At 37.1% G+C, this 18,955-nt stretch overlaps 2 protein-coding genes and 1 long non-coding RNA gene across 3 annotated transcripts; 2 read left to right on the forward strand and 1 right to left on the reverse strand.

The window, feature by feature from the left end:
- The first annotated feature begins 3,153 nt into the window (after positions 1-3,153).
- LOC143920061 (uncharacterized) lies at positions 3,154-6,210 on the forward strand. Its single transcript, XR_013261305.1, has 3 exons — positions 3,154-3,382; positions 3,703-3,836; positions 5,524-6,210. It is a non-coding gene; the product is annotated as an uncharacterized LOC143920061 (long non-coding RNA).
- Positions 6,211-8,528: 2,318 nt separating this feature from the next.
- On the forward strand, positions 8,529-15,690 carry pea (ATP-dependent RNA helicase pea). The gene is made up of 12 exons (XM_077443558.1): positions 8,529-8,771; positions 8,861-9,756; positions 9,830-9,991; positions 10,078-10,182; positions 10,251-10,394; positions 10,467-10,979; positions 11,052-11,299; positions 11,381-12,188; positions 12,258-12,410; positions 14,699-15,024; positions 15,095-15,274; positions 15,342-15,690. The coding sequence occupies exons 1-12, from the start codon at positions 8,678-8,680 to the stop codon at positions 15,562-15,564; spliced, it is 3,852 nt and encodes a 1,283-aa protein (XP_077299684.1). The 5' UTR covers positions 8,529-8,677; the 3' UTR covers positions 15,565-15,690.
- On the reverse strand, positions 15,564-17,422 carry rswl (tRNA methyltransferase roswell). Its single transcript, XM_077443559.1, has 5 exons — positions 17,181-17,422; positions 16,876-17,102; positions 16,652-16,803; positions 16,207-16,570; positions 15,564-16,138 (listed from the first exon to the last, which is right to left on the reverse strand). Exons 1-5 carry the CDS (start codon positions 17,350-17,352, stop codon positions 15,713-15,715), a joined length of 1,341 nt encoding a protein of 446 aa, XP_077299685.1. The 5' UTR covers positions 17,353-17,422; the 3' UTR covers positions 15,564-15,712.
- Positions 17,423-18,955: the final 1,533 nt, after the last annotated feature.

Below are 18,955 nucleotides of genomic sequence, written 5' to 3' on the forward strand. Positions count from 1 at the left end.
TAATTTATTCAGCTTTTGATCAACAAAAATAACTACATTTTCAGTAAATATTTCGAAATTATCAGTGAGACTATTCTAAATGATCGGTACCCTGTGATCAGTTGGCATATACTCAGTTATTAAACTATATGATCAGTTATTAAGAAGCGTGGCAGATGCAATCAACCAGATAATTCAAAATTTAAATATTGCTGGTATCAGTGTTGACGTTTTTAAAAAAAAAATAATATTTAGGGTAAACGGATTAAGGTCTGTTCATATCTATCCAGCACGACCCGTATCCTGCAGGTGTCATGCAAGTGCGGATAGTATTCTTTGGTACATTCTAAAAAAAAAAAACTACTAAATTTAAATTTATAGATAAAACTATTTCTAAAATTAAATCAAATTAAATTAAATTAAATCAAATAAAATAAATTAATTGTGAAAGTCAATTTAATTTGAAATAAAATTATAATATTTAGAAATTTAATTAAAATATTTTATGTGTGATACACACATAAATATTGATATTTGAGAAATATTTGAATATAAAATAATATTAATTAATTAAAAAAATAATATTTAATTTTAAAGTTGACGCGCATGAATGCGTAAATGCGCATTTTATTTATTTATTTATTTACAAATATACCAGGAAGGCTTAACAGGTAAACCCCAAATGCGCCTTCCTGGTCCACATAATTATTACATAGATACATGTAAATCTAAACAATATCTGACATCTATGGTCAGATATTACAAACATCGTATTAACACTTTGGTGGACACGACTGCAATTGCAGTCATTTTTTTGTATGCTCGTGGGACACGACTGCAATTGCAGTCGTCACATAAAACTTGTTTATTGCGCCGGACTAGCCATACAATGCATAAGCGTCGTCCACACACACAATATTTACCGGCGATATTTACGATATTTTCCATAACCAGTTCCTAAAATAGCAACCACAGGCTGCAATATGGGAACTGGATATGGAAAATATCGTAAATTCGCCGGTAAATACCGTGTGTGTGGACGGTGCCATAGAGGCGCGCGTGACAATTATGTAGTTTGTAAGCTTGTATAAACTTGTAACAATTACGTCCCCCCACAAACACACTTTTGTCACTTGTTGTCATTTTGATTTCGATGTGCGTGCGTGCATCCGTCCGTGCGTGCGTGCTTTCATGCGTGCGAACATCCGTCCGGCCATGCGAGTGTGTGCGCGTGCGTGCGTCCATCCGTGCGTGTGTGCGTGCATCCATGCGTGTGTACGTGCGTGCGTGCGTCCGTCCGTGCGTGCGTACGTGCGTGCATCCGTGCGTGCGTGCGTGCTACGATTTCGATGTGTGTGTGTACATGCATGCGTGCGATTTTGATTTCGATGTGTGCGTGTGCGTGCGTCCATGCGTGCATGCGTGCGTTCGTCCGTCCGTCCATGCGTGCGATTTCGATTTCGATGTGTGTGTATGCGTGCGTGCGTGCGTGTGATTTCAATGTGTGTGTGTGCGTGCACAAAATTTCAATCACGCGACAATTGGCTCACGGGCAATACCGAATGTGCCGATACTGGTGATATCAGTATTTGACCGAAAACAAGCCTTTGGAACTACCGGTACTACAAACTAAACGAATGCTTTTGAAAATCCGCAGATTTGTCAAAATAACTGTTGTGAGCTTTTGTCGCGTGATTGAATTTTTGTGCGCGTAACACCGTTGAGTCCGTGAGCCAGTTGTCGCGAAACCGTTTGTAACGGACCGTCCACTTGTTTTTTGTATATATTTATTTATTTATTTATTTAACATATTAGCCAAAGTGACATTACAGAGATCTCCAACGCGTCACTGTGGCCGGTCATTCAGTAAAAATAACATCATAACAGTAATAATAACTTATAAAAATAACAATATTGACACAACATCATTAAAATCATAAAATCATAAAAAAAAAAACATAGATAAAGTAATAACAATCATTCATATTTAATAGGCAAAATCAACCACTGGCATTCCTCAACAACCACTCAACCAGATTAGTATATTTTATATTGAAGAGGTCAATTTCACCAGAAATCCGGTTGAGCAGATATATAGCCCTAGATATAGGAGCCGTTGTCAACATATTTGTGCGAGCCACAGGAGGAACAAACAAATCACGATATCTCAAGTCCCTGAATTTGCTAGGTGCATTAAACCTAAATTCATTTAGAACCTGAGGATTGTGAATTATCCCATTCAACAGCTTAAAAAAGTGCCTTCCCAGTAACATATTCCGACGAGACTCCAATGAGTTGAAACCTAACGCCCCTAATAGGAATGCACTAGGATATAGCCAAGGATAATAACCATACTGTTTCAAATAAAGATATCTGAGAAACCGTTTTTGGATTCTCTCAATCTTCAATGAATGAGTTATATGGGTAGGATTCCATATAATAGAAGAAAATTCTAGAATACTACGTACTAAAGATTCATAAAGAATTTTAAGCACCAACGTACTCTGGAAAGGTTTGCTAACTCTTAGTAAGAATCCCAGCATTTTTGTGGCTCGCAAACAAATATTGTCTATGTGTCGTTTAAATTGAAAATTATTCGAGAACAAGACCCCCAAATCATAATATTCATCCACAAACTTTAATTCAACACCACTTAGGCGATATGGATAAATCAAGCGATTTGAAGATCTTGCCACATTGAGAACACCGCATTTTTGAATGCTAAAAAATAATAAAAATAAATATGTATGTACATATACATGTTTACTGCGCCCGACAAGTCAGGCGCGAGTGAAAAAGTAAGTTGGTATGCCTACACATCACAACAGTGTATTTCAGTTGTTTTTCACAATGGCAGCGTTAACACTAGCGGTAGATACCGCGTTATTTGACGGCGTGGAAACATACAGCGTGTTCCAATTTTTCACCAATCCGCGAGCCACACGACGCCCCTCCATAGCTCGGGCAGTACCCCTAGGATTGCCTTGGGGGGATGTCGTCGATATTTCAGAGAGCGTGTCGCGAACATATTTACGACATTTGCTCGGCTCATTACTTTATTCAATTATCTTTCTATTTACCCGGCTTCGCTCGGTATTTGTAATATAAACCGCTTAAACATGGCCAATCTAATGTGGCAGCTCCCCAGGTACTGGCCGTAAACCAACGTGTGATACCGCTTCTTCTGTCATAACAAAATGCAGTGCATAACCATCACCTCATAACCACTTTATTGTTCAATTATCGTACTCTACTCATAACTGGTCATCTAAACACGCAACTTTTATTGTTCGCAGCACACCCACACCCACACCCACACCACAGCCTTCTACCAATCGAAACTCCAAGCGAGATGACATGACGAAACTACACCGTCACTTCTCTCGCCCTTCTCCATATATATGTACATATATACATATATGGGGGTGGTATATGAGTACAAATATATATATATATATATATATATATATATATATATATATATATATATATATATATATATATATATATATATATATATATTTATATATATTGATTAGGTAATATCGGACCATTTACAGAAGATAGAATATGTAAAATCAAAATTGTTTTATTTTAAAAAACGGACAGATTTATAGAATTCACAAATATCAAAATGTCAATATTGAAGTACCTACCTAGTTCGTTTTGTGACCCTCATTTATTAAAAAATGTTTCTAATTTATTGAAAAATGTGATTTTCAGGAAAGAGTTGAAAAAAATAGAGCAATCTAAAAGGTCGGGCTGCGGAGCTGATGAGATATATATATATACCATCATCCTCGACATTTCACGAACTGAGCTTTTTGGCCAACGTAGAAAAACCCGTGCTGACTATGGTAATCATCTTGATTATATTACTACTTTTGGAAAATTATTTATTTATTAGGTACTATTCGACCACATCAACTTTAGTCTCGGCCCGATGATAGTAATTCGACAATGGACTGAAAACAACATTAAACACCATGAAGATGGCATGAGGGCGAAATCAGACAGCGGTGAATGTGGGACGTGGTTTTTTTAGATACATATAGAAAAAACGTGGCATTCATCGAACGCGTACATGGGATAGTTTAGAATTTTATAAAGAAAATAAGAAACTTTTGAATCAAATTAGCAGTGTATAAATAAATATAGCAACAGAGGTGATGAAATTGAGTGAGAATGAAGATGATTAAATTCAACAATTAATTTTTAAGCGCACTTTTTAAGTTCCTAACTACATATGTATATTCCGGTTATTATGAAAGTGGAATAAGTCATATAATATTTCCTTTGAGATAATTGGACTTTTGTGTAAATTTGTTTTAAAAATTATTGTGATACCTTAGCCTTATGGGGGTCTACGTGACGAGCCGGAATCTGATATTACCGAAAACGCAAAGATCGAAAATCGAAAGATCTTAAGTCGAAATATCAAAAAAAGAGGGTGCATGGTAAACGGTACATACTCACTGTATGACCGGCCTTATAGATATAATCTTTTCCCGCACAATTATAAAGAAAATTGTAAAATAAACATTTTTTTGTTAAATGTTCTCTTTTTTTGTCCATGACACTTGGCAACCCTAGCTTATGGTGATTTTCGATGATAGTGCGATATAACTAGAGGTAGGATAGTCACAGTGCTATACATTGTTGTAAATCCTTTGTAAAAAAGGTTCCGCAAACCTTTAACAATGCATTTACAACCTTTGAACAATACGCGGCACCTTCTGGGTCCGGTGACTAGATATAACCATGTCTTTGAATATATGTATATAAATATAATGTAGCATAGCAATATGAAAAATTATTACGGTAAATAATAATTACGGATCACAAATGAAATTATTTTATTTAAAAAAATCAATATAATACAAATATACATAAAAAAGAATAACAAAGATAGTAAAAAAATAAAAAGCAAGAAAGAAATATGTATAGTAAAAAAACAAGTAAATAATAATGATAATTATATAGGTTGACCTACCACGGTGTCTACAAGGTTACAAGGCTGTTCTTCTTTTCTCATCGAAGAAATACTGTCGAAACTCGTCTCTGACTGTTTTTGCATCTGACTTAGCATTTCGATTAAAAGAAGTGGAAAGGCTAGTTATTGTGTCTTTGTCTTCTTCTAATGCAATATCATCAGCTACTAATACATATGGAAAATTCGTCGTGGTGTTGGGCAATGGACATGGCTCTGGCAAATTTAATTTGCGTTGTTCATAGAGTTCCCAAAATTTCGTATAGAATAAAACTCCACCATCTGAGATATTTCCGTTTGTTCCTACATCAATCATGATGAACTCTTTTCTCGCATTAACCAAAGCCATGAGGACAATGCTATAAAAGCCTTTATAATTGTAGTATGAGGGACCTGAAATTCGAGGTTTAATAATTTCAATGTGTTTGCCATCTAGACTTCCAATGCATCTGGGGAAATTGTAAAGTTTTCCAAATTCATTTGCGATTTCGATTCATTCTGCATCTGTTGTTGGCATCTGAAAAATTTTAAATTAATTTTTTTTTTTTTTTCAGGAAGATTATTCTCAACAACACCAAAATGAAGTAGTACAAAAAGAGTCTTTGATATATTCGTCTCTTAATGATGACGATGAAGGTGCCGAAAATAACAAAGAATAGGCCGAACAAAAAAAATGAGCTGCTTGCACAAGCATGCACTATACTGTCTCGGCCCATTGTTGAATCTCCCCAAACTTCTTTCGATCTAATGTGTGCGTCCTGGATTGAGAGTTTAAAAGGCTTAAATCCGAAACTAAAATTAGATAAAGCACATGCCATAAACAATATAATATATGAAGCTCAAACGAAAAATTTGTATTATACTGAAATTAATAATTCATTATCTCTCACATCTTTATCAAACTCATCGCCACATGTTATCCACATACCCGAGAATACTAGCTTCAATTCACCCAAAATACAAGTAATAGAAGGGTTGGAACCATCAACACACATTACCAAACGTCCGCCAATTATCCACATTCCTAAAAATATTAAATACAATCCGGGTATATGAATAACAGAAGGGTTGGCTTCAAAAAATTTTATAAAACATCAAACAACATCACACATAAACATAATCATCTAGTCATCATTTATTTTTTACATACCTCCTTTATTATTGTATTTCATTATAATTTGTTTTTTTGTTTATGTAAAATGTTTACTATATAATAAGTAATATAAATAAAGTTTTTATATTACTTTGGTTTTTATTTTTACCTTTATATACTTCTTGATCATCGGGCCGAGACTAAAGTTGATGTGGTCGAATAGTACCTAATAAATAAATTATTTTCCAAAAGTAGTAATATAATCAAGATGATTACCATAGTCAGCACGGGTTTTTCTACGTTGGCCAAAAAGCTCAGTTCGTGAAATGTCGAGGATGATGGTATATGTATATATCTCATCAGCTCCGCAGCCCGACCTTTTAGATTGCTCTATTTTTTTCAACTCTTTCCTGAAAATCACATTTTTCAATAAATTAGCAACATTTTTTAATAAATGAGGGTCACAAAACGAACTAGGTAGGTACTTCAATATTGACATTTTGATATTTGTGAATTCTATAAATCTGTCCGTTTTTTAAAATAAAACAATTTTGATTTTACATATTCTATCTTCTGTAAATGGTCCGATATTACCTAATCAATATATATAAATATATATATATATATATATATATATATATATATATATATATATATATATATATATATATATATATATTTGTACTCATATACCACCCCCATATATGTATATATGTACATATATATGGAGAAGGGCGAGAGAAGTGACGGTGTAGTTTCGTCATGTCATCTCGCTTGGAGTTTCGATTGGTAGAAGGCTGTGGTGTGGGTGTGGGTGTGGGTGTGCTGCGAACAATAAAAGTTGCGTGTTTAGATGACCAGTTATGAGTAGAGTACGATAATTGAACAATAAAGTGGTTATGAGGTGATGGTTATGCACTGCATTTTGTTATGACAGAAGAAGCGGTATCACACGTTGGTTTACGGCCAGTACCTGGGGAGCTGCCACATTAGATTGGCCATGTTTAAGCGGTTTATATTACAAATACCGAGCGAAGCCGGGTAAATAGAAAGATAATTGAATAAAGTAATGAGCCGAGCAAATGTCGTAAATATGTTCGCGACACGCTCTCTGAAATATCGACGACATCCCCCCAAGGCAATCCTAGGGGTACTGCCCGAGCTATGGAGGGGCGTCGTGTGGCTCGCGGATTGGTGAAAAATTGGAACACGCTGTATGTTTCCACGCCGTCAAATAACGCGGTATCTACCACTAGTGTTAACGCTGCCAATAGTGTTTTTCAGTTGTTTTTCACGACAATACATACGATTTTTTTGTATAAATAAAAAAGTTAGAACAACTGCTTATGATTATTATTACTTTTACTACTAGTTGATGTTTATAATATGTATGTACTCCAAGTCGATGTATCGCAAAAATCAAATTATTCATCAAAATTAATGTATCTTATTTAGAAATTAGAAATTAAAATTACGAAGTTGTACGCCCTCCACTTCCTATGCTGAAATCAAATACGATATGACCACGATCACCAAGCACGACCATTCGCAACGGCGACCGGCGGCCTTCTGGCGAAGTAGAAGCGACTATAAGCGATATACGATAATTGTGGGTTTTAGTGATGGTTTATCTATGTTTTAAATGTTCATGAAATGCATCGATAATTGGTGTCCCACGCGAGGCGCAAGTAATTTTGAAGTGTCCACGAAAGCGTTAATACGATAAATAACAATGAATAACTTTCATGTAACAATACGAATTTTTATATTCGATAAACAACCACAGAGACATCTATGGTGAGTAATATGGCGAAACCTAAGATATAACAATTACTAAAGGTTCGCAACAGAAAATTGGGAAGGAAACGCCAATTTTCGTTTCAATGAAAATCAAAAAAATTGGCAAATTCTGATAAGAAACGATCGACCTTGACAAACCAAGGTCTGGCCAACAGCGAGACTTAGCGGGAATCGAACTCGTAACATCAAGTACGAAATAATTCAACATTCACCACTAGACCACGCTGCATGCGCGAATGGAGTATGAATACGTCCATATAATGTACCAAAGCATACTATCCCCACTTGCATGACACCTGCAGGATACGGGTCGTGCTGGATAGGTATGAACAGATCTTTACTAGTCATATGTGAACCAGTCACAGCACAACCGGTCGCTCTAGATCGGTGACACGTGATCACCCGTCACACTAAAACTGGTCACACCCTAAAATCGGTCAACCAGTTTTCTCGTGACCGATTTTAGGGTGTGACCAGTTTTCTCGTGACCAGTTTTAATGAGACGGGTGATCACGTGTGACTGATCTAGAGCGACCGGTTGTCCTGTGACCGGTTCACATTTGACTAGTAATCACCGAACCATATTTAGATGTACCATGGCAAAAAATTGAGGGGGGCGCAAAACGCGGTTGGTAATAATCCATACTATATACATATATATAAAGCATGGCCAACTTTTGGCCTCCTTAGTTTGGGGACAGCTGTCAAATCGTCGGAAGACGCGAGGCAGCGATTCAAAATGTTTGAATAGGAATTTGGAGACATTACTTTTGTTGGAGAAGTGAGAAGGTGGTGAAACACCACTTAGCTTCATCATGGAGGAGGTGATCAGGTTGGAACACTTATCGTTGGTGTCGCGCGTGTGCACCGAATTGGATAACCATCTCGGTATCAACGACAAAGACCTAGGTTTGTACTCCCGTCGTACTCCACACCAGTATATCGTTTATTCACGTACGATCAAATTGCACGACTAATTGCTTTTGTATTTCTTGCAGCCGAATTTATAATAAGTCTGTCAGAGGAGAACACCACATTGGAAGCGTTCAAGAAAGTATTGATTGAAAATGGTGCGGAATTTTCTGACTCGTTTACGGAAAATCTTCTCCGAATTATACAACTCATGAGACCGCCGAAACCGACGTCGCAAAATAGAGTCGAACCTGCTAACGTTACGGAGAAGTTAGCTATGAAATTTCCTGGTTTGGCTATTCCTAATGAAAAGCAAAGACCTTTGAATGATTCCAGCGAAGATGAAGGTGTCGCCGACCAAAACGCCCAAAAGAAAAGTAGAGTGACGAGTTCTGCTATATTCATAAATGAAAAGTCAGATAGCATTGTCGATGACGCAATGTCTCAATTGGAAGCTCTTGCTCCGTCTTCTGCTAAACCGAAAAAAAAGGAAAATTCAGATGACGATTTAAAAATTAAGCCTGAAAAAGACATAAAAGATGAAGACACCAAAAAGGGTCGCCACAAAAATAGAAGTAGAAGTCGAAGCAACACTCGCAAAGATCACGATCGTAAAAAACGCAGAAGCTCTAGCAGGGGTCGAAGCAGGAGTAGACATAGGAGTCACAGCCGAAGCAGGCACAGAAGTCGCAGCCGCAATAAGCACAGGAGTAATCGCAGCAGAAGCCGGGATGTAAAACAAAGACATGAATCGGAGTATTCAAAGAAGGTTTCCAACGGTAGAAACCGTTCAAAGTCGAGAGACAGGCGATCGAGGTCTAGATCTCGTGGCCGTAAGCGGAATCGTTCAAGGTCTTACGAAAGGAAACCTAATTACGATTCTAAGAAATATGGCAGTGAAGACTCCCCGGAAAGATCCAAACAAAAATCACACGGAATGCTCGGATCTGAGACTATGAAAGACGACCCTGTACCCGGAAAAGTATATACATATAATATTTACATCAATATTACCTTTAATATATTTTTTATTATAATGTAAATTTATTTTTTAGATTTATTCAGGAAAAGTAGCTAATATAGTACCATTCGGTTGCTTCGTACAAATTGAAGGAGTCAGAAAACGTTGGGAAGGTCTCGTACACATTTCTCAACTTAGATCTGAGGGTAGAGTTGTGAATGTATCTGACGTTGTTAATAGAGGCGATAAAGTCAAAGTATACTACTTATTTCCACCTTCTCATATTGTATGTGGTTATACTTTTTCATAACATGTGTAAATATATCCAAATTCTCGTTACAGATTAAAGTCATATCAATAGCAGGTCAGAAGGTATCATTATCGATGAAAGATGTTTGCCAAGATTCGGGCAAAGATCTCAATCCAGCTTCACATGCTCATCTACAGGTACATATTTTATAAAAAAAAAATATTTTTTTATTGATTTCACGAATAACTTTTGATTTATGTTTTAGGCTGAACAAGAAGGCCGTAATCCCGACCGACCTACGGGACCTTCAGTCTTGCACGGACTACCGACTGCTATAGACGCTGAAGACGATTCAAGTAGGAAACGTGTTACACGTATTTCTAGTCCAGAACGTTGGGAAATTAAACAGGTTTGTATTTATTTAAAAATATAACATTCATAGTCTTCTAGTGCTGAATGTTTCATTGCTCCTGTTATTTAGATGATGTCGTCTGGTGTTATTGACAAAAGCGAGTTGCCTGATTTCGATGAAGAAACTGGTCTTTTACCGAAAGACGAAGATGGCGAGGCAGATATAGAAATCGAGATAGTCGAAGATGAACCTCCGTTCTTGCAAGGCCACGGTAGAGCTTTGCACGATTTGTCGCCGGTTCGTATTGTTAAGAATCCTGATGGATCGTTGGCTCAGGCTGCTATGATGCAGTCGGCTTTGGCTAAAGAACGCCGTGAAGTGAAGATGTTGCAAAGAGAACAAGAAATGGAGGCTTTGCCAACTGGTCTGAACAAAAATTGGATTGATCCGCTGCCGGACGCCGACGGAAGGACTCTCGCTGCTAATATGAGAGGGCTAGGCATGTCTGCTCAAGATTTACCAGAATGGAAGAAGCATGTCATCGGTGGGAAAAAGTCATCGTTTGGAAAGAAAACGAATCTTTCTATATTAGAACAAAGGCAATCCTTACCCATATACAAGCTTAGGGATGAATTAACTAAGGTAAATTACAATTATGGTTGAAATATTATAATAGTTCAATTTACGCATATATTGACTTGTTTATTTTTTTAGGCTGTTACTGATAATCAAATTTTAATTGTAATTGGAGAAACTGGTTCAGGTAAAACGACGCAGATAACGCAATATCTTTCCGAATTTGGCTTTACGGCTAGGGGAAAAATTGGATGTACGCAACCTCGTAGGGTTGCCGCTATGTCGGTAGCAAAACGTGTAGCTGAAGAATTCGGTTGCCGACTTGGGCAAGAAGTCGGATATACTATTCGTTTCGAAGATTGCACCAGTCCCGAAACCGTAATAAAGTGAGATTAGTATACAAATGACATTGGATCTTATTTCAAATGTAATATAATATATTCATTGATGTTCTTTTACTATTCCAGATACATGACAGACGGTATGCTTTTGAGGGAGTGTTTAATGGATTTGGATCTGAAGAGTTATTCTGTCATCATGTTGGATGAGGCTCATGAAAGGACTATACACACCGATGTGTTGTTTGGATTGTTGAAACAAGCTGTACAGAGACGACCAGAGCTGAAGCTGATAGTAACGTCTGCTACTTTGGATGCCGTAAAATTCTCACAATACTTCTTCGAAGCTCCGATATTCACAATACCCGGAAGAACTTTCCCTGTCGAAGTTCTGTATACGAAAGAGCCAGAAACCGATTACTTGGACGCGTCGCTCATCACAGTGATGCAAATTCATTTGAGGGAACCTCCGGGCGACATACTTCTTTTCCTCACCGGCCAAGAGGAAATTGATACGGCTTGTGAAATTCTCTACGAGCGAATGAAATCGCTGGGACCCGACGTTCCAGACTTGATCATTCTGCCAGTTTATTCTGCACTACCATCTGAGATGCAGACGCGTATCTTCGAACCAGCCCCGCCCGGCAGTCGTAAAGTCGTTATTGCCACGAACATCGCTGAAACTTCGCTGACGATAGACGGAATTTACTATGTCGTCGATCCTGGATTTGTAAAACAGAAAGTTTACAATTCGAAAACTGGAATGGATTCTTTGATGGTTACTCCAATATCGCAAGCTGCTGCTAAACAGCGAGCTGGCCGAGCTGGTAGGACGGGCCCTGGTAAAACTTATCGATTGTACACTGAAAGAGCGTATCGGGATGAAATGTTGCCAACTCCGGTTCCTGAAATACAGCGTACTAATTTGGCTACTACCGTTAGTAATATTTTGTATGGCATTTTCATTATTTTATTGTGCGTATTTAAAACTTGAACAATATTGCAGGTATTACAATTGAAGACTATGGGTATAAACGATCTATTACATTTCGACTTCATGGATGCTCCACCAGTTGAATCTTTGATTATGGCTTTAGAACAGTTGCATTCACTATCTGCGTTGGATTCTGAAGGACTGCTCACTCGTCTCGGACGTCGTGTAATGATTTTTAATGCGTTAATTACTCTGAGCAATCAAAAATCACGTCTTTTACTTACCGGAGTGGAGACTAATCAATTTTTATTAACCCTTTGACTGCTACAACAACGATAAATCGTTGTTTTGAAATCGGCGAAGATTGCTACGACGATCGTTGTTTTCGTCATTAATTGTCGTATTTCAATACTTTCTTTGAGCCACCAGCGCATCAGTGGCACGAAACATTTTTTTTGTATACGTATTTATATTTATTTTACAATCAAGCTTTATAAACATTTATCAATTTTTTAAATAAAAGCTCTTCAATTTCGGGTTCATCATCAAAGTAAATTTCGGGTTCGTTGTCAATGTCATATAAGGAGTTATTACTTGGGAATTGATTATTGTCGATAAATTCATTTTCAGAATCAGTAGAGCTGCTGATTGGTCGAGTTCCTCGGCGAGGAGCTATTATTTCGCTTTCATCACTTTCACTGTCCGATATCATTTTGCAGAGTTAAAATAAATGGCAAAAAACAATAGAAATCCGCTTTCAATTATATAGGTCACGAGACGTCACGAATTCATGCAATCAATCGAATGCAACTGAAATGCATACAAAATGTTTATGATACATGTTGAAAAAATATTTGATTATTAGAAACTTCACATCCTTGTGTGTCTCGCTCACACGTACACAATTAAAACCAAGAAAGAAAGAGAGAAAGACCGCTACCTGTTTCGAATATATCGCATTTTGTTAGGATACATCGATGTCTAAAAATAGATTATTGAAAAAAATAAAGCGTCGGAAAATAATCGTCAAAACTTATTTAGTGTATATATGTAGGTATCTCTTTCGCACGCACGCATGTAAAAGCAAGACAGAAAGAGAGAGCACGAGTCCATAACTGCTTCTAAAAATGTATATAAAGTATTATAAAAATTACAAGCGTTCGGCGAAGTATGTAAAAAAAAATATTATATTTAATTTTTTTCAAAATAATTACAAATGTTAGCATTTTTCGCTTGGACATTGAAAAACCTCGTAGCAGCCAAAGGGTTAAATTTGACCCACTAAATTTGAATATAACAATAATTTTGGTTAGTTTCTCCTTGTGTATAAGATATGAGCATTTAAAAAATGTACAATTTTTACAGATTTTTGGTTTTTGCACTCTAGCTTAAAATCTAGTATTGCTGTGCCAAAAGTTAGTATTGAAATCAATAATCAAATAATTTTGCTATTGATTGTGATTTTTTTTTGCTTTAAGCATATGTAACTAATACTAAAAAAATATTATAATTAATTTTTACTTTTTCTCAAGCAATCATGCATCTATTGGACAAATTATATATTTCACTATGTTTACAAGGGTTGGTTTTCAATCTTAATGTTTTTTTTTATTTTATCTGAACGTGCTAATCTGAGCGGTGAATGATTTTAAATTATAATATGAAATGTTGTAGGCGCTCATTGTTCATAAGTGAGATGGAATGATTTCGTTCTGATATCTTGCATATAGTCATAATCAACAACATTTTTAACTCAATTTAAAATCATTTATCGCTCGAATTAGTATTTTTATGAAAAAAAAAAAAATATTGAAATAAAAAGCCAATTCTTATTATATAACAGAAAAAAGTATATTTTGACTTTTAAAATTCGGTGGATGACTTATTATAAGTATTGTTGCGTAGGGGTGGGTGGAGGATCCAAGTAAAAGGCCAAAGTCGTGTCACAGCATTTATTGGTGATTAAGGAGATACACGCACTAGCAGTGCTCCGTCCAGAATGTCTTGATATCGCCTTATAACGGATAGGTCTCTCAGGGCATCTTCAACGTCCGGTTTGCTTGCCTATTGTTATGGTCATGTACTAGATGTCCCAAGCTACCGCTGTGGGTTATGAGAACTCTACCGGAATGCGACCGAGTTACCGCTACCCCCGCTAAGTGCATTCGGGGGAGATAATCCTCGAAACCAATTATAACGGTTACACAGTCTCTGGGATGCTACTCGGCCTAATCCGATTGCACTTACTCGGCCTAATCCGAGTGTTCGTAACTGTATTTTAAAGAAATAAAAAAAAGATTATTGGTTTCAATACTAGATTTAGAGTTTTAAACGCTCATATCTCATAAACGAGAAGCAACAAAAATCATTTTAATATTCGAATTCAGTGAGTCAAATGTAGTTAAGATTGAATGGTCTCCGCTCCGTTAATTTTGTTTTTACTATTTAAATGTTCGTGCCTCTTAAAGCATGAACTAAAGTTTTTGTATAATGTGTTACCATTTGCTTTATAGATGGCAGAGTTTCCTCTGGAGCCGAACCTTTCAAAAATTCTAATAATGTCGGTTGCCTTACAATGCTCTGATGAAATTCTGACAATTGTGTCGATGTTGAGCGTTCAGAATGTATTTTACCGGCCCAAAGATAAACAAGCGTTAGCCGATCAGAAAAAAGCCAAGTTTAATCAAGCCGAAGGTGATCATCTAACGCTACTCGCCGTCTACAATAGTTGGCGTAACAATAAATTTTCCAACGCTTGGTGCTATGAAAATTTCGTGCAAATCAGGACGTTAAAACGTGCTCAAGATGTCAGGAAACAGCTCCTCGGAATCATGGATAGGTATTACATACTAACATAAATATTTAGGCATATCTTTCTTAATCTCAATAATAACGTGTTTTATTTTTAGACATAAATTAGACGTTGTATCCGCTGGAAAAAATACAGTACGCGTTCAAAAGACTGTATGCTCCGGCTTCTTCAGGAACGCTGCGAAGAAAGATCCTCAAGAAGGGTATCGAACACTCGTCGATAGCCAAGTTGTATATATTCATCCGTCTAGTGCCCTTTTCAACAGACAACCGGAATGGTGTGTGCTTGTATGAATGTATTACATATTCTCATTGAATGTTTTTAAATGAAACGTTCTATTTCAGGGTCATCTATCACGAGTTGGTTCAAACGACGAAAGAATACATGCGGGAAGTCACAACAATCGATCCAAAGTGGCTTGTAGAGTTTGCACCAGCGTTCTTTAAATTCTCAGATCCTACCAAGTTGTCTAAATTCAAGAAGAACCAAAGGCTGGAGCCACTCTATAATAAATACGAAGAACCAAATGCTTGGAGAATATCCAGGGTCAGAAGAAGGAGAAATTAAAACGTGTACATTTGTATAGTAGATGTTTTATAATAATAAAATATTTTACTAAACGTATTTTCTTATTGTGATTATTAAAAAAAAGATTGTGTGTATACACTACATATGTATATTTTGAAACTTATCAAAATAGTATTGGTTTACATTATTATTCATCCCTGAGTCCGAATTTCCGTTGATTTGGAACATATTTTCTTGCCTTAGGCTTATAGTTTTTGAAAAATGGCTTCAGCTCTTGAACCACCCTGGGTTTCTGCGCTGATGAGGATGATGACATAACTTCCGAACTTGAACTTTGCACGTGATTTTTTGTATCTAGATATTTGTCGATAGCAATATTGTATTTTTTATTGTAATATTCCGGGCCTGGTATAAGCTTTCGACGGGGAACATTTAGAAATGCGGTGTTCCAATCTTTAGTTGTTTTGTAATCTAATAATATCTTCAGAACGTGACATATCGCTAGACTTTTACCAGAACCAGGATTCCACTGTAAGTATTTATCTAAAGGTAGTTTTGCCATCCTTATATTGTATTCTTTTGCCTTAGCTGCTGATATTGGTTCGTTTTTTGCCTAAAAAAAAATAGAATGCGATAGTACGTATTTAAATATATTATTGTTTATTGTGGAATTTCACTTACTTTGTCGACCATAGCACCAATAATGTAAATATCATCAGGATCATAAACTAGATCATTTCTACAATGTGGTGTCAGATATACGAGCTTTTCTTTTGGAAAGAGATCTAAATAGCTTTCAGAATGTAAACGCATTGGAAAATCTGGCATTTCTGCAGTTGGGATAAAACTGAAAAATTGTTTCATCATTTCCGATTTCTTATTTACGTTACAGAAATATATATCAAACGGATCTGTTTCTATTCGATTGTCGCTGAAAAGATGCGTCAATTGTTTTGCTGCGCTATGCTCTTCTCTCTTAGTCATGTATTCATTGTAAGAGCAGTCCAGGACTATTTTTTGTCCATAGAGCATAGCTTGTAGCGTCCTAAAATAAAATAATTGAAGAGAATATGTAGATATATATCCTAATACATATGTATTAAAGTTAAAAACTGGGAAAGCTTACTTGAAATTGTATAATCTATTTACAGATTTGTCATATATTCGGATAAACATTGAATTGCCACTAAGAGAATAATTTTGTTCCATTGGCAAATTTAAATGTTGTTGTTCTTCTTTCATTTGAAGGCGTTCATTTCTTTTAACTTCTTTTTTCATCTGAAAGCAATATAGACAGTATAATTTTTTTTTCGAAAGCGACTGTTTAACCGTATGAAGTGATGTGTAAACCTTATCATTTTCTTCACTTTTGCTAATTTTAAATAAAAAACCCAAATATTTATAACGACCATTCGTTGTTGGCAAATCAATGAGATATTCCCATTGCTTTTTCTTTAGAAAATTTATATCTGGAGCCATCCGTCCGTCCTCCTTCATGATTTGTAATTCCAATATTAATACTCTCATTTTATTTTCCTTTTCAGGATTACCCTCGCATACTTCCTGCACCATTAATTCTAAAAATTAAATTTATTTAATATATTCAATGATAATAATGTCATCGTAAATATAAATTGGAAGGGGAGTTAATTTACCTAGTTTTTCCATGTCGGGACTTTCTTCCGTGACCGTGGAAAACAATCTAGATCGCGCCAAATTTTGTTTAAAACTACTTGAGGTAGTGAATGTCGAACGTTTGTGGACATTTTTGATGAGTGAAATTCCGAGTGTCCTGAACTTGGATAACACGCTCACACCTAATAACATTTTAGGTTAGAATAACCCGCTAAGTATGAAGTAAAATGACAATGACAACTATCATAATACTGAAATACACGACCATTGCGTTTACCTCGTTAATACAATTTTGAAAAGATTGATTGAATATCGAAAATACATAAATACTCGAAAATTCAAACGTAGCTATCATTATCATAGTCATTGACATCTAAATGGTAAATGGACTATTTCGCACATTTCAATCGCGCACACGACAATCGTTGCAATGAAAAACGCTGAAAATTAATAAGGAACAGAAGCACTCGAGTTCTCGTTAATATTGATGCGTGGACATTGTAGGCGGGGTAGGATGTGTTGACCGTATCCCAGCCTAACGAAACACTGTTGTGCTTGTTTTAATAAAGTTTTATTGTTTGCCTAAATATTGTACAAAGGTATTAAAATATTTGAGGAAGTTTTCTTGAAGCGGCTATTGGCTGTTGACTTGGTGTCGTGCGGGCCGCTGGATCTGCAATGTGTCGTTGCTCTGGATCCGGCTATGTTCAGATGTCTCTGGATATGGTAGAGTGTCACTGGCTCGGCATTCGGCTATGTTCAGAAGGTCTCTGGATGCGGCAGTGTGTTGCTGGCTCGGCGTTCGGCTATGTTCAGAAGGTCTCTGGTCTGCTGCTGTGTGTCGACGCTTGCTGCTGTGGGTCGACTGGCGTTGTTTGGGTTGGACCTCCTTTTATAGTGTTTCTGGGTATCACGTGGCCCGTGGTGGCTGTTGTTGATGCGTATGCGAGAAATGTGTTTTTGTCGATGGGGTAGAATTTTCTGGAATGATTGGCACCGTTCCGCTCGATGTAGTTTAATGGCTGCGGTGTGCTTCGACCGGTTTGTTTCCGCTCTACTGGTAGGGGTGGAGCTTTCTGGAAGGTTTCGGCACCGTTCCGCTTGAGTTTAGTTTAAAGGCTGCAGGTGTGCTTCGACTGGTTTGTTTCCGCTCTACTGGTAGGGGTGGGGCTTTCTAGAAGGTTTCGGCACCGTTCCGCTTGAGTTTAGTTTAATGACTGCAGGTGTGCTTCGACCGATTTGTTTCCGCTCGCCTGGTTGGGGTGGAGCTTTCTAGAAGGTTTTAGGAATGTATTCTGTGTCTCAGTAAATGTCTTGATGGTGACGAGATTCCCACAACATGAAGAAGGGTTTTTAGGATTGGAAGAAAAGACGCAGCAACTAGTATAGTTGTTCCGACGCCAGGCGTTTTCTCAACGAGAAGCCGCCGTGACGTTGTTGTAGTTCCTCGGCTGGAGGGCGGAGGCGCTGGGGTTCCCCACGGTGTCCCGGTCGTCGTCTCTGGTCTCTGCTGGTGGTCGGCTCTCTCTCCAATACAGCGAGTGTATGCAGGTGATTTGTGAGGGGAAGAATGTGGCGGGAGTTACAAATACAATAACAAAGGATTTACGTCTGTTTATGATTATATTTACGTTGGTTTATACAGAGCAAATATAAGGGGGGAGGGGGTGCGCACAGATGGAACGTGATGGGGCGCTCTGCCCTATGGTTGAGGTTATGTAACTAACCTCACCCAAACACGTGGTTACGTTGTCTGACTTCGACATGAAGACAGACCAGGCTTCCTCACTAAGCA

Source organism: Arctopsyche grandis, chromosome 12 (assembly GCF_051622035.1).
Source record: "Arctopsyche grandis isolate Sample6627 chromosome 12, ASM5162203v2, whole genome shotgun sequence".
NCBI classification, from domain to species: domain Eukaryota; kingdom Metazoa; phylum Arthropoda; class Insecta; order Trichoptera; family Hydropsychidae; genus Arctopsyche; species Arctopsyche grandis.